Genomic DNA, 16,950 nt, shown 5'->3' with positions numbered 1-16,950 from the left:
AGAGGCTTTCTTATCCCTCGCGGCTGTTGACAGTGTGGGCTGTGGAGGACGTGCTAACGCGCCAGCCTCTTTCTTTGTGGGGAAGTGATGGGAGGTGTGGGAATGGAGGGACGCGAGGTTGAGCGCTAGGAAAGGAGAGAGTGGGAAAGGGGGAGGGAGAGGAGAGGTACTGCTGATGTAATTAATATACCACAAGAACAAGGTTAAGGGAGAGGATAATATGGGAGGGAAAATGAAAAGGGATTTGTAGAGAGAAGAGCTTTAGGTTTGCGGTGTGAGGATAAAGGCTCCATTTGTGGACGCTGGAGATGGACGGGATGGTCAGTCTCTATACTTTAGCTACCATTTACACAAGCTACATGACCTACAGCAACGCCGTCCCGTGTGTTGTAAGCAGGAGGCCACTGAGACTAAAGATGTTATTCGTGCATGGTGGAGGTGGACGGGTCGGTAAGGCTTTATACCTTAGCTACCACTTAGACTGCATGACCTGCTTCACGGCCAGCCTATATCAGCGGTTCAAGTCACGTAACAAGAGTTTTCGTGGTACTTTTCGAAACACTCAACGTTGCGCATTTCCCTGAACCAAGGCATAATGTGCGGTACGGTGAGGTGAAGACTAGCTCGCTCTAATCGAAAGGAATGGAGGTTACACGTGAGGGATGGATGCATGTACAGTCATGGCGAATAGTGGAGTAACTTACGAAGCTCACTTCTACTGTGGTTCATGCTCCCTAACAATTTCAACTAGTCTGATCTGCCTGGAATCTATCAGTTGTCAGGTTATGTAAGAAAATTTTCCCAGAGCAGAGGAATTTCTAATACTCTTATGACTTAACACTAAGGAAAAAAAAACGCTTAAGATATTGAGAAAGTGCAACATATTAACAGACTTTTTGATCGTCACTACTCACACATCGCATATACATACATGTAATCTTTAATATTCAGTATGGTTCCAGAGGGGGACAAAAACCTTCCCCCAACTTCCTTCACTCATCTCTGTCGCTTGTAGATCCCATTTTGAGACCTAAAACAAAACGTAAAGGGGTAGTGTCCGGACTGGAAGGCGGGATCCGATATGGGAGGTGGCGGGGGGAATAAAGGTTCTGGTCGACCTTTCGTCTAGCAGTCCCATTCCCTCCGCCCTGAAGTGAGGGAGCCAAAGTTATAATGAAAACGGTGGTGTGTTTGTAGCAGGACAGCAGGTGGTACTGAGTGTGGGCGGGATAAACACTTCACGAGGAAGAGGCGGAGGGATGGAAGGAAAGCCACAGTACACACCACTCCACTCCATAACATCACACACACACACACACACACACACACACACACACACACACACACACAGATTGAGAGAGAGAGAGAGAGAGAGAGAGAGAGAGAGAGAGAGAGAGAGAGAGAGAGAGAGAGAGAGAGAGAGAGAGAGAGAGAGAGAGAGAGAGAGAGAGAGAGAGAGAGAGAGAGAGAGAGAGAGAGAGAGATAAGTATGTCTCCACACTTAAAGCTTACCTGTTGGTGGTGGTGGTGGTGGTGCCAAAAAAAAAAAAATAAATAAATAAATAAAAAAGAGAGAGAGAGAGAGAGAGAGAGAGAGAGAGAGAAAGAAAAGAGACAGACGGAGAGAGAGAAAAAAAAAGGAATCTCTCTCTCTATGGTAGCATGGAGCTTCATATCCTGCAGGGCCATTAACAATTCTCCTCTGCTGGCGGCATTCCATCCACCTCATGAAGTGAAGCAATGTTTGCCAATAGCGGACGCGGGCACGGGGACACACGGCACTGAATCGACATAAAGCCAGTGCAGCAAAGGATCAGCATAGAGGATTACCCCCGGCAGTCGACCACCTGTGTCAAGGGCGAGGCATCAGGCAGGAACACCCAACACATCTGCATCCAAAGGAAGGTTAGGCAGATGTGAGAAGGAACATCTCGCTTGCTTGTAGATGCTAAGTTCCGGAATTACGAGGTGAGGAGGACCAGTAGTACATTGTCTCTCTTCCAGCCTAGGGTGGCAAGGACCAGCAGTATACTGTCTCCCTTCTATGTCTCTACATGGAAGTGTACTCATCGGGAGAGGAAAGCGTAGTACCAGTGGTGTTAGAAGTGTCTCCGTGCCTTGGGAGTGTACTCGTACAATGGGTACACATTAAGTAAGATGTCATACACGAGCAGGGAAATGCGCACGTGAAAGTGTTTATGATCCAAATTTTGGAAGCATGTTCCTTAGATCTCGTAAGCCACGTACCACCTTATTCCGGTCAGTGATTAGCAGGTGCTTTGAAAATGTGTTGACCTTTATTATCATTATTTATTTGTTATTACGATTGAAAATGTGTGTGCGATACATGAACTGGCTGAGGATACTTGGCCCATGATTTTGCAACACACACACACACACACACACACACACACTAATCACAGAAGCAGAGGGAATGGATCAGCCAGATGACAAAGCTGCCTGCTGGTCACCACAAGACGACCACTATAATATTTTTGCCGTCATCAGGACACATTTTCCTCATTCTCTTTGTGCTTGTGAGATCAAACAGAAAATTGGACTTCCAGGGTAATTTGTAGAGCTTCCGTCTTTTTCTTTGAGGCCAGCCAGGAGGGAGGGTCTCGCGGTCTCGTGGTCTGGGTGCATTGTTGCGTCCCAGACTCAAAGCATCCCGATGGAGTCTCTGGAATAGCAAATATTGGGAGGATAAGTTTCGTTTTTTTTTCTTTGCCGTTTTTTGTGGCAGGTCGTCTTATCTATTCTCCGATCCGCAGTATCTTTTTTTTTTCTTCTTCCAGTAGCTCGGTTGCCTCACCTTAGTGAAGAAAAAAGTTTGGGGTTTGTGTATGTATCTTAAGATAATGTTTTTAGATGTGTTTTACTGTTAAGAGCTTACCACAAATAGTTTCGTGAAAGCTAACAGGTTTGCTGGTGTGTTTCTTCTTCCTTTCTGTTCCTTTGTGTATGCAGACGAATATATTGGCAGAAAACATGACCGACAGGCAGAGGAAGGTGTGTATTTTATATGCTACAAAAGAATAAACGTTTTGATACCTTGCAAATCCTGTGGTCAACGAATAACTTCCTCAGCTTCCTTGTACCCTTTCTATATTCTCCTGCCACGCTCACGATCTTGTAACTCATGTGGGTGTAAAATGTGAAAAGTCTGGTAGTTTCTGTTGGTTCACACATTTCATTTTTATTTCTCGACGCAAAATGATATACTAGCTACATTTGCTTTCTTGTTTTGTGATTTGTATTATGCATATTTCATGTTACAGTTAGACAGTCGGAGAATATAGATCAATAAAACATCTGCCTATCTATCTAGTATCTATTTATTGATCTTCCTATCTATCGTATATCTGTTTATCTATCTACTTATTTTTCTATCTGTATACCTGTCTGTCTATCTACCTGTCTGTCTGTCTATCTATCTATCTATCTATCTATCTATCTATCCGTTTGTCTGACTACATGCCTGACTGCCTGTCTGCCTGTCTATATATCTATCTATCTATATATCTATTCATCTATCTATCTATCTACCTAACTGCCGGATACTCATATAGTCTCTCTCTCTCTCTCTCTCTCTCTCTCTCTCTCTCTCTCTCTCTCTCTCTCTCTCTCTCTCTCTCTCTCTCTCTCTCTCAATGAACTTAGTCACATCTCACACTCTTTCCTCCCACAGCCACGCGGCTCCTGACCGGGGAAGGCATCGGGCCCCTGGAGTTCACGGAGCCCCGCTACTGTGCCCTCATGCAGGAGGACACAGCGCTGGGAGCCTCCGTAGTCACCGTGCTGGCTGTGCATCATAAAGGTGAGTGGTAAGCCTTCCCTTGTCTGGTGGAGGGCTGTTGTTTTATCTGTCTACTTATCTGTCCATCTATCTATCTATCTATCTATCTATCTATCTATCTATCTATCTATCTATCTATCTATCTATCTATATATATATATATATATATATATATATATATATATATATATATATATATATATATATATATATATATATATATATATATATATATATATATATATATATATATATTTAATCTGTGTCTGTCTGTCTATGTATCTATCTACCTATATATCTACCTACCTACCTACATATCTATCTATCTAGTTATCTATCTCTGTCTATCTATCAATTCATGTATCCACCGTGTATCCATCCATTCATCTCTCTCTCTCTCTCTCTCTCTCTCTCTCTCTCTCTCTCTCTCTCTCTCTCTCTCTCTCTCTCTCTCTCTCTCTCTCTCTCTCTCTCTCTCTCTATATATATATATATATATATATATATATATATTCATCTACCAGTCAACCTATAAATCTATATTTCCATCTACCCAGTTATATCTATCTACCTATCATTTTTAATTGCTATTTTTTTTTTTTTTATCATGAATGGAAATCTTCATTCGTCCTTCCGCCAGACTTTCGCAGCCTGACTTCCACTAGCGTTAATTGCATTCCTCGCATCCTTGGAGGAGACGTAGTAAGTCAACATAGACGGGCGGGAGTGACATCTGCCGCACTGCAAACGCAAGAGTCTTAATTCAAGCTTTCCGAACAATGCAAGACATTGGAAATGCAAGTTGTGGAAACGTAAAGAGAGGAAACTTCCTACACCTAAACTAAGGAACTGTATTCTCAAACGTTTCGACTGTCTAACTGCAACAGCTACTTTCAGAAAGGCTCTAATTGATGCTATTAGTGATTTCAAAGGTTTTTTTTTTCATGATTCTAGTGACAGTTTAATATAATTTATCATTTATTAATAGCCAATAAAGTCAGTACATAATATGTTTTATGTATACATTAATATTAGGCCAGCCTTTTTATAAGCATAAGCTTTTCAGGCACAATTATTTTGCATAATTAATTGGAGAAAATCTCATGAGAACTCGATTTATCATTTCTTTGAGAACGGTTGTGGTGAGAAACAAAGCGTTTAAGGATACGGTGCTACTCGTAAACGTCACCGCTAACCATAACACTATTTAACTTCCAAAGTGGAACGCATCCTGACTCTCTTCCCTTTTGCGGAGATTTCCATTCTTGGAGACTTTACTGTTCACCAGCAGCGTTGGCATTCCTCTCACTTCAATGACCATCCTGGTGAACTAGCCTTTAACTTTGCTATCCTCTATGACCTAGAGCAACTGATGCAACACCCTACTCGTATTCCCGAGATACGCCCAACATTCTTGACCTTTTCCTAACCTCTAATCCTTCTGTTTATGCTCTCACCCTATCTTCTCCGTTGGGCTCCTCTGATCACAATCTCATATCTGTATCTCTTCCTATCGCTCCAATCCTTCCTCAGGATCCTCCAAGGCGGAAATGTCTTTGGTGGTTTGCCTCTGCTAATTGGGAGGACCTGATGAGGTACTATGCTGACTTTCCTTGGAATGACTGCTGCTTCCGTGTCAGAGACCTGTCTCTTTATGCTGAACGCATAACAGAGGTAATAGTGTCTGGCATAGAGGCATACATTCCACATTCTTTCTCTTTCTTGGTTTAACACAGCCTATTCTCCTGCAATACATGATAGAGAGGTGGCCCACATAAGGTACTTGTACTTGAGCCTTCCATCACCTGAATCTCATGCGCTTTATATTCCTGCTCTGAACCATGCCAAGTCTGTTCTCGAACTAGCCAAAAACTCCTTCATTAACAGAAAGTGTCAAAATCCTTCAAGATCTAACTCCACTCGTGACTTCTGGCACCTAGCCAAAAACATCTCCAGTAACTTTGCTTCTTCATTTTTCCCTCCTTTATTTCAACCTGATGGCACCACTGGCTTCTCATCTATTTCTAAAGCTGAACTCTTCGCTCAAACCTCTGCTCAAAACTCTACCTTGGATGATTCGGAGCTTGTTCCTCCCTCGCCTTCATTCTCTGACTACTTTATGCTACCCATTAAGATCCTTCGCAGTGATGTTTTCCATGCCCTCGCTGGCCTAAACCCTCGGAAGGCTTATGGACCTGATGGGGTTCCTCCTGTTGTTCTCCGAAACTGTACCTCTGGTCTTGCACCTTGCCTAGTCAAACCCTTTCAACTGTGTCTATCAACATCTATCTTTCCTTCTTGCTAGAAGTTTGCCTACATTCAGCCTGTTCCTAAAAAGGGTGACCGTTCTCATCCCTCAAACAACCGTCCTATTGCCTTAATTTCCTGCCTATCTAAAGTTTTTGAATCTATCCTCATCAGGAAGATTCTTAAACATATATCACTTCACAACCTTCTACCTGATCGCCAGTATAGGTTCCGTCAAGGCCGCTCTACTGGTGATCTTCTGGTTTTCTTTACTGAGCCTTGGTCATTCTCTTTTAAAGATTTTGGTGAAACTTTTGCTGTTGCCTTAGACATATCAAAAGCTTTTGATATATTCTGGCACAAAGCTTTGATTTCCAAATTATCCTCCTCCGCCTTCTATTCTTCTCTCTGTAACTTCATCTCAAGTTTCTTTTCTGACCGTTCTATTGCTGCTGTGGTAGACGGTCACTGTTCTTTTAAATCAATTCACATTGGTGTTCTTTAGGGTTCTGCCCAGTCACCTACGCTCTTTCTATTATTCATCAATGATTTTCTAAACCAAACTTCTTGTCCTATCCATTCCTACGCTGATGATAACCTGCACGTTTCCACTTTTCCTAGACGTCCAACCCTTCAGGGAGTAAACAGTTCACATAGGGAAGCCACAGAACGCCTGACTTCTGATCTCTCTAAAATTTCTGACTGAGACAGAGCAAACTTAGTATTGTTCAATGCCTCAAAAATTAAATTCCTCCATCTATCAGCTCGACACAACCTTCCAGACAACTATCCCCTCTTCTCCAGTGACACTCAACTGTCCCCTTCTACACTGAACATCCTCGGTTTGTCCTTTACTTATAATCTAAACAGGAAACTTCACATCTCATCTCTAGCTAATAGAGCTTCTGTGAAGTTAGGCGGTCTGAGTCATCTCCGGCAGTTTTTCTCGCCCCCTAGCTGCTAACTCTGTACAGGAGCCTTATCCATCCATGCATGGAATATGCTTCACATGTATTGGGGGTTCCACTCATACCGCTCTTTTAGACAGGGTGTAATCAAAAGCTTTTCGTCTTATCAACTCCTCTCCTCTAACTGACTGTCTTCAGCCTCTCTCATCTCTGCAATGTTGCATATCTTGCTATCTTCTATCACTATTTTCATGTCAACTGCTCTCCTGATCTTGCTAACTGCATGCCTCACCTCCCTACGTGGCCTCGCTGCATAAGACTTTCTTCTTTCTCTCACTCCTGTTTTGTCCACCTCTCTAATGCAAGAGTTAACCAGTATTCTCAATCATTCATCCCTTTCTCTGGAAAACTCTGGAACTCCTTGCCTGCTTCTGTATTTCTACCTTTCTATGACTTGAATTCAAGACAATTATCCTGTAATTTTCGACTCTGTTCGAGGATGGAAACCTCAGTGGGCCTTTTTTTTTTATTTTTTTATTACAGTTTTGCTGCTCTTGGCCGGTGCCCCTCCTACATAAAAAGAAAAAAAAAAAAACTGCGCTCATGATGGTGAAGAGAAGGGTTAATGGTTCATGTCGTTAATCCGCAAGTCGGTATTCCGTTCAGGTGCAGGATAATGGAAGGGGGATGATGAGAGATAATAGCACTTCTTAACCGAAGCGACTTTCCAAAATGCCTGCAAATTGCGGGGATGAGATGGAGGAATCCGCGCCGCTCAGACTTCAACACTAGTCTACAATTTTAAAGTCATCTGGTATGTAGCTCACGTATATGATTCTGCTTTCGATTAGCTGGAATATTCAAAACTGACATGCCCTGATCAACCATAAGCCGCAAACACTTCGTAGCCAAACTATGAACATGTTATCTACTCCACATAACCAACTGATGCAAAGATAATCAGAATAGTACAGTGCATCTTTTTGGAAGTTGGAAATGTCACTCATGGAAACTTCTTAGTGACTGCTTTACGTGAAAATCAAAGCACGTGAGACATGAGTGAATTAAGAGACAAAAGGGTCATGAGCATCACAGTACAGCGGGTAGTGACCTAGAATAGAGGCGGGAATAAAGAGTGAAGGCGATAAGAGGTGTCAGGATATTCCTCTGGTAGATGCAAGGAAGTGTACTGAAGTGATTGGAGTGTGTGGAATAAGTGGAAAGAAATGAGTTGATTAAAAGATACTTCCGAAGAAGCAATGAAAAGAAAAGGAATTATTTGAAAAAAAATACAAGATGAAATTTGTGAAGAAGCAATGATACCAACAAAAAGCTGAAAATGATTTTTGATAACATTCGAAGAAACACTGAAAAACCGTTGTGAAAATAATCTAACTGATAGAAACTAGCGAAAAAAATAAGAAAAAATAAAGAATAGTGAAAATAACTTACGGAAAAAAATTGTGAACAGGAAGAAGGAAGGACGAAAACAGAAAATAACTGAATGGAAGGAATTCCTGAAGCAAGAGGAGTGGATGGCGTGTAAGATGCAGAACGGGAAAGTCAAAAGAAAGAAAAAGTGGAGAGAAAAAGTAAAATCTAGAGACATTAGCTTAAAACTATAGCTCAGGTTAACCCAACGAAGCACAGGTCGGTGAAGCGCAGTGATGCATCAAACCGTGACAGCGATGATCTCACTTCACTATGCACACTCATAAATTACACGACGGCTAGACTTAAATGACGCGGCAATGACAGTTCCACGCGTTTCACTTTGACAGGGCACATACACTCACCCACCCTCACACACACACACACACACACACACACACACACACACACACACACAAACACACTAATACAGAGCACGCCCATGGTCTGCCACGAAGGGAAAGCAGAAGGTCCGTTGTAATCAAACTTCAAAAGGCCTGGTGATTGTGAGATGTCAGAAGCCTGCAGGAAATCCTCCGAGTGGAGAGGAATTAATTCGTCCGCGAGAGAGAGAGAGAGAGAGAGAGAGAGAGAGAGAGAGAGAGAGAGAGAGAGAGAGAGAGAGAGAGAGAGAGAGAGAGAGAGAGAGAGAGAGAGAGAGAGAGAGAGAGAGAGAGAGAGAGAGAGAGAGAGAGAGATTTTACAGATTTTTTTGCATAATTTTTCATACAAATGAAGAAACTTCTTCCATCCCGGCAACTGATAACTGTATGTGTGTGTGTGTGTGTGTGTGTGTGTGTGTGTGTGTGTGTGTGTGTGTGTGTGTGTGTGTGTGTGTGTGTGTGTGTGTGTGATCAGAACTAACCAAAAGGAGTTTTTCTTAACCTTTCTTTTTCTTAGCTTCATTTTGCATGGATTTTAAAACAACACTCATCTCTTCAAATTTATGTTTATGGATATGTAAGTAAGATATTTTATTTCCTGATCCCTAAACCTACCACACGATATCCCAGTGATGGAATATACCACCTCCACCTTCCCTCACCCACTTCTAGTCGGCGCAGAATACTTTGGAGCACATTTTTGCTTTTGGACTTCAGTGTTGATGTCCTAGTGGCGATAGGCAGGGGAGTGAAAACCTGTGCCCCAGGGGACGTCCTGAAGTGTCGGACAGTGTTAAGATACCTGTGAGTGAGGATAACAGAGCGCCCAGGCTCCTTATATTTTGCTGGAAATGAGCTCTTTATGATCCCTAAAACGACGCTGCTGGCAGAATACCACTTATTTTGGAAGTGACACCTAGTGAAAAAGCCAGTAGGCTCAATTATTACAGTCACTGAATAACTTGAAGCACCCAGTAAAACCTTCCCTCGACAGGTTCTCTTAGGGCCGCGTATGCCCACTGGAACAATATGGCTTCTAAGGTAACGGTAACTCGTCCTAAGCTCCTTCCAAAATATGTTGCTTTCTTCTCTCTGTCTGTTGACTGTCAAAACAAAGGGAATATCCAATTTTTGCAAAATCTCTTTATGAGCTGAGAAGAATGCAGCGCAGTCAACTGAAGGCACTTACAAAAGATGAGCTCACCGGGAGCATCCTGTCATCGAAAGAAGATGGGCTTCAAACTATTACCACGAACCTTGACATAATGATGAATGAGATGGCAGATCTAAAGAAGGCAATTGCTTCTACGGACAGCACGGTTAATAAGATCTTAGAGCTTCAGTCTCAAGATGATTAGCAGACTAAGATACTCGTAATTACAAGACAGCAACGATTTCAAGAAAACATCGATAGGGAGGAGCGTGAAAGTAATTTGGTTATCAAACGTGTCCCGGGTGAGCATGAGAATCTGGAAAGACGCTGAAAAGATTACGAAGATTTAGCAGAAGGTGAAAACACTACTAAGGTATGCGCGGCTTGCCGACTTGGTAACAATGCCAGAAATAAGATGGGTCACTTTGGCGGCAACAAATACTCGTCACCGTAGCCAGTAAGTGCGAGAGATGTCCTGCTGGAAAAGGCCAAAATACTCAAGACATCAGGCGACTCTTTTAGCAAGATTTACATTAAGAAAGATGTTCACCCAAGTATTAGAGCTGAGTGAAGCGGCTCAGGGACGCTGAAAAGGCCGAGAAGGAGCATCCAGAGAATGTTGGGTGCAATATTTACCTAAACATTCGTGAGCGACAGCTGTATAAAGATGGTGAGGTGATAGATAAATGGTGTTTGATGAATTTTTACATCAACCACATCATATGAATATCATGAAATTAGTGTCTTGGAATATCAATATTGCGAAAACTATATTGGAAAAGCAATGTGTACAGGATGTGTACAGGAAAATATTATATAGTTTGTTTGAATGAACTGAAGTCTGCTTTGCAAGGGTGCCTCCCTGGCTATGTTTGTTATAAGAGCAGTAGCAAAGTGTCAGTCCATCGTCGGGGTATTGTGTTAATGGTAAAGAATTATTTATCACAGCTTACCGTGAGCGTCGACACAAACACGGAGGACCAGGTGTGGCTATAATTACAATTTGTTCCGGGAGTCGTATTCGGTCCGTGCTACATCCCACCCAGTGATTCTCGTTATTTCTCACTTGGTTCCTTTGGGTCTATTCTAGGTCACCAGGTGTTTTCAAGCTGTTTCCTGTGACCTGGTTAGTAACACTTTCTACATTATTCAACAATGCATTTTGAGCGGCTAGTTATCCTGTCAATTGGTCTACAGCAAAGTTATTCACAATATTCAAGAAAAGTAACAGAAGCGAATCTGGAAATTACCGTGTTATCTCTGTGCTGAACAGTATCACCAAGTTATGCGATCCTGTAAAAAAAAAAAAAGGGTCGCGGGTATATTGAACACATTGTTACTTGACTTTTTTTTTTTATGTAGGAGGGGCAGTGGCCAAGGGCAACAAAATTTATATATATATATATATATATATATATATATATATATATATATATATATATATATATATATATATATATATATATATATATATATATATATATATATATATATATATATATATATATATATATATATATATAAAGCCTACAGAGGTGCCGGTCCCCAAACAGTCAAAAGCGGTTATCAATATACTTTAATATACAATGAAGAGAAGAGGAAGAAAAACTTTCTTTGTAACTTTTATAGACTTTCCTCAGGCCTTTGACCTTGTACCCAGAGATATTTTATTTAAGATATTACAGAAGCTAGGCAGTGGGGTGGTGATGATAGGTGCCTTGATGGCTGAGTATCGTGTCACTGACAACATACTCGGGAAAGCGATTATTTCAGCTAGCTGGTGTACGCCAAGGATCACCTACTCTTTATAATATATGTCAATGATCTCATTAAACTCATCAAAGAGAATTACATACCTGAGGGTTTTTTTTTTTTTTTGTCTTGGTTTCATTTACTTGTTTTAATGGACGACACCGTTTTGATTACTTCCAGAGCAAATAAAGATTTATGTGATGTTCATGGTATGAAAATGAATGTATGAAAGACATTTTTTTTTCTTTACTCAGGGGAATATAAGAGAGCGAGCTACTTTGGGTGGGTGATCTGGCTATAGAATCTTGAGATCAGTATATGTATCTGGGTTCCCATTTTACGTGTGATGGGTCTACCACTTCTACTATTAAGGTTCATGCCAGTGCTAAGATGACTCGTGTTAATAGATTTGTTTCATTCCTTCAGAAAAATAACATCCCGTTTATAATTAAGAAGAGCACATTTGATGCTGCATCATGTCTACAGTTCTATACGGATGTGAGTCATAGCTAAACGCTGATCTTAGGCCGGTGACTAAATTGTACAACGTGTCGCAAACAACTACTGGGTGTTAGGACAACTACATATAATGATTTGTGTTATCTAGAATAAGAGTATCCAACACTTCGATATCTTGTACGAAGTAAGCAACGAGATTTTTTTTTTTTTTTATGTGGCAGGAACGTTCTCAAATAAATGATAGTTCTTTAATTTCTACCATGAATATGACACAAGATACAATACAAGATCCCTTTCGTTTGATATGCTAGATCATGACATTGATGACATATCTATAGCCATGGAAAGCTTTAAGAGTAACTTAAACGATTCTGAATCCTTAAGGAAAGTTACGTACAAAGAAATAAACTCTATTCTCACAGTACATGATATTTATACTTGTTGACATGGTGTTAGGAAAGACCACAGAGTTGCGCTCAAACGTTTCCGCCTGTCTGCACACTGATTAGCTGTGGAGTTGGGCAGGTGGAACAGAAGGGGACGTGGCCGCCTGCCCCTAGAAGAGATGGTTGTACCCTTGCTGTCAAATATAGACAAAGGCTCACGTCAGCAGCTATTCCCATTAACACAGTACATTCGAGATACACGTAGAGACACTATTATCCATGATTTATTTGTTGGTACTTTTGATAATGCAACCTTGTGCCTAATCATACATTCTACCATGAATTAATATGGTCAAAACTAGATATCTGTTTTGCCTGGCATTCTAAACTAGTTATTAAGTCTTATTCCACATGAATTTTTGGTGATTTATATATCCCATGGTTTGCTGCTGAGTGTGGACTTATTTGTTCTTTACAGTGATTCTTCATTGATGATGGTAACTTTCTTTAACTTTGTTTATTTATCAAGACTAAATATATTTGTTTATGTATTGGAATGGAACCAAAAGATCTACGTAGGTTCATGTTTGTGTATGTTGCTTGTGGTCAATAAAATATCTGTCTATCGATATATCTATCTGTGTGTGTGTGTGTGTGTGTGTGTGTGTGTGTGTGTGTGTGTGTGTGTGTGTGTGTGTGTGTGTGTGTGTGTGTGTGTGTGTGTGTGTGTGTGTGTGTGTGTGTGTATGTGGGAGTAAACTGCAATCCTTTCCTTAGGTATATTCTTGTGCATATATTCTGATTATGATAATGGTGATTGCCAGTCATCATCATAACCTTTATCATCGTCATAATCCTCAATGGATGTCTTGAGACACTTCACTATGTAATTTTAGACTTAGTTTCTGACTGTCTTCTTAAGGAACTGGCAGCTTTTGTTGCCCTTGACCAGGGCCCCATTTACATGAAAGAAAAATAAAATAAAAGTCATCATCATCATCATTATCATTATCATCATCAAGTAACACATAAACTCAATAAAGCTTTTAAGCTAAAAGTGTTTTATCTTCTGTGAAGAGTCTCGGTGTTTGATGCATCGGGGAATAACCAGGTCAATTGCTACTTGTGTTCGACATTTACCGCGGTTGGTCCCAAATGAACGCCAAGTAGGACGTGGTCTGTCCTGATTCACTCCCCGCTGAGCCTGATGTGGCACGTTTGGACCGCGCTAACCTGGCAGGGGCGCCACTTCTTCAATTCAGGGGAACAACACATGAGGAAGACTCACAGCAGATAACTTAATTCATTCTCTGCTATTTCACACATTTTTTCTCCGTCACTAACCACTGTGAAACGTTTCTTCTTGTTCTACGGCCACCTCCAAACATTATACGAACTATTCTTTTTCACCTAATTCTTTTTTGTACGTGCTTACAAAGATTCCATAATTCTTATTGCAATGAATTGTAATTTCTAGAAACATTTTTTTTATGTAAAGCAGGTCCACTGAAGGTGCCAGTCCCTATAAAAATGCGGTCAAATAAAGGAGCATCCCAAATTTCAGAAATGTCTGGAAACTTCACCTCCCTCTTAAAACGGACATATCTAAACTGTGTGTGTGTCAAAGGTGGGTGGATAGGTGGGTAAGTGGGTAGACAGTGTGTGTGTGTGTGTGTGTGTGTGTGTGAACGCAGGTAGGTATTATACGTATATTAGCAAGCCCACGTAATTAGTAATTGTGATGTTCTAATTTTCCGCCGTAACTGGTGTCTCGTCAACATCATCAAAAACAGGATATTGCGTCCATTAACAACTGAAGTGCTATACATGTATCTGTGTTTATATTCACAGCTCATCTCGTGATATATTCGTCCGTAAAGATACACTGAAGAAGAATAAACACACCAGCAGACCTCTAGCTTAACGAGGCTGTTTGCAATAAGTCAGTGTTAAACATAATAAAAAATAGAATAAAAAAATACAGATGAATGGATAGATAAATAGATGAATCGTTGGAAAAAGGGAACACGAATATTGAACAACTAGACAGAAAAATAAAAAGAGTTACAAACAAATAAATATTGACAAATGAATGGACAGAAAACCCATAGCTACACAAATACACAGAGGAACAGAGACAGATAGAGAAAGATATACAAACATAAAGCCGGTGAACAGACAAATGATAATGATAATAGCATTGTACCCTGAAGCATCATATCACGGCCAGAGAGAGAGAGAGAGAGAGAGAGAGAGAGAGAGAGAGAGATAGACTGTCCCCTTAGCCGCCTCCGTCGTCGTCTCCTTCAGCCTTTCAGCACATTCTCCTCCCCTCCGCTCACCTCTGTCAATACCCTCAGTCAGTGGATGGCAGCAACAAGTGTCTGGGATATTGATCACCACAGCGCCGCTCTCACCCCGCCGCCACCAGAAGTGTGTGATGGAGGACTTCATTTAAGCTGGAAGTTCTCTCTCTCTCTCTCTCTCTCTCTCTCTCTCTCTCTCTCTCTCTCTCTCTCTCTCTCTCTCTCTCTCTCTCTCTGTATTTGTATGTGTTCATGTGTCTTCGTTAGTTATGAACTTTGCAATCCTGGTTATTTTTAGACTCACGTGAAAGCATGAAAGGATGCAGGCGGCGTAACACAGAAATGAATAGAGATGAAATCACTCTACCGTAGGCGACACTGCTCTCTTCTCTATTCAGGACCCGAAAAAAAAATGTTCTCTAGATTCATGAAATGGCGATCAGGTTTTGTTATTTAACGTTTTATAATAGATACAATTAATTTACGAGGCGATGAGTGTGAAAGATGTGTGTATGAGCGTGTGGTGCTTTGTCTGGGCCACCTTGTATGGGACTGAAGACCTGGTATATAGATAGATAGATAGACGATTAATTCATAGCATCTCAAGCCTACATGCAACGAAACTGAAACCTAAACGAATAATAGAAGAAAGTTACAAGCATCTCCTGGACTTTGGGATAAATTCTAGTACCTTTTAACAATGTAGTGGGATTTATGAAAGGACTGGACGCACGGGTTGTGAAATTCAGAGGACAATTGGAGAGGAGAGGCGAACTGCTGGATGGTCAGAGATGCTTTCCACCTGCGACTGAGCTGGGAATATCTGAGTCAGGTGAGATGGGGCCCAGTGAGTACTCGTGGTGGGGAAGAGTGGACTGTGATACCATTGATCGTTTGTTTGTTGATAGCTTTATTTGTTGGTGTCTGTGTGTGTGTGTGTGTGTGTGTGTGTGTGTGTGTGTGTGTGTGGTGTGTGTGTGTGTGATCATTTGTTGGTCTGTGTGTTTTGTTCCCGTGTCTGTTCGTCTCTTTGTGTCAGTCCGTCGGTCCGTCTCGCTCTCTCTGCATACATACATACATTCATGCATGCATACACACATACATACATACATACATACATACATGCATACATACATACATGACCAAAAACATGCATGCCTCTCTGAACGTAAAAAGACGGAAAAAAAGAAAAATCCTCAGAAAGAAAAGAATAAAAACACCAACTCCGACCCTGACAATTGTACAATGCTGCCAAGGTCATCACGTTTTTAACTTCTTTTTTTTTTTTTTCCTGCTACCTGGCTGCCGCATTAGTGCCACGCGTCCACCTTGAGCACCAGACAGCCGTGTGATGAAAGATACAAGTTTTGCATATAAATTGCTACCATATTTTTCACATGGCACCAAAATATGAATGGGGGAGGAGAACACTTTGTATTTATATCCGTACACCTTGAAGCGTGAAGTTCTGGTGCGTACATGTTCAATGCTGTCGTTAAACACAACATTTCTTTGCTGGAGACTCGGACATCAAAGGGATATGCTGGTTTAGTCTCATAAAATTGCTGTGAATATTCTTACATGCAAAGTTTTAGTTATTCTCACATGACGGAACAGAAAACTAAAGTATTATTTGAGAGTAACAATGCCTCAGGTTTAGAGAAAAGGTTTCCCAGGAGACCCACCGTCCCTGACTCTCCGATCCTGCCTACGTAAAGAGGGGAGCCTCGAAGTGCAGCACCGGGGCTTTCAGTGTTTAGGACGGCACAACACACAGCACCGCCTAAAAGTGACTACGATCCACTGCCAAGGCTGTATAAAGGGACGCTGCATTAGCTTTATGGGGTACACCACAACAAAATGACGACGCCTTAAGCAAGATTTTAAAATTATGTTTATCAAAATCTATAAACAGCAAACTTGCATATTAAAATGAAGCACATCAATAAGGTGGTAATGAGGTGTCTAAGGCGCCTGGCGGGAAGGCTAAGTTACACTAGTCTTTTTCTGGAGTCAGGGGCTGAGGAGAAACGTGACCCATTATACGCCTCCCCTCCTCCGCCGAGTTCACATAATGAGGTTGGACTTGCACGCTGCGGAGTTCAGAAAAGAGTGAATACATATGT

At 41.3% G+C, this 16,950-nt stretch overlaps 1 protein-coding gene across 2 annotated transcripts in view; it reads left to right on the top strand.

The window, feature by feature from the left end:
* LOC135111007 (putative neural-cadherin 2) overlaps window positions 1-16,950 on the top strand; it is a 240,977-nt gene that overhangs the window by 98,642 nt on the left and 125,385 nt on the right. For both annotated transcript variants that reach the window (XM_064023860.1, XM_064023869.1), the window contains one exon: window positions 3,692-3,820. In XM_064023860.1, the coding sequence (XP_063879930.1) occupies window positions 3,692-3,820 (129 nt within the window). The remainder of the gene's footprint in view (window positions 1-3,691; window positions 3,821-16,950) is intronic.

Source organism: Scylla paramamosain, chromosome 2 (genome assembly GCF_035594125.1).
Source record: "Scylla paramamosain isolate STU-SP2022 chromosome 2, ASM3559412v1, whole genome shotgun sequence".
In the NCBI taxonomy this organism is placed as follows: Eukaryota; Metazoa; Arthropoda; class Malacostraca; order Decapoda; family Portunidae; genus Scylla; species Scylla paramamosain.
This window is presented reverse-complemented; position numbering and strand designations above follow the sequence as displayed.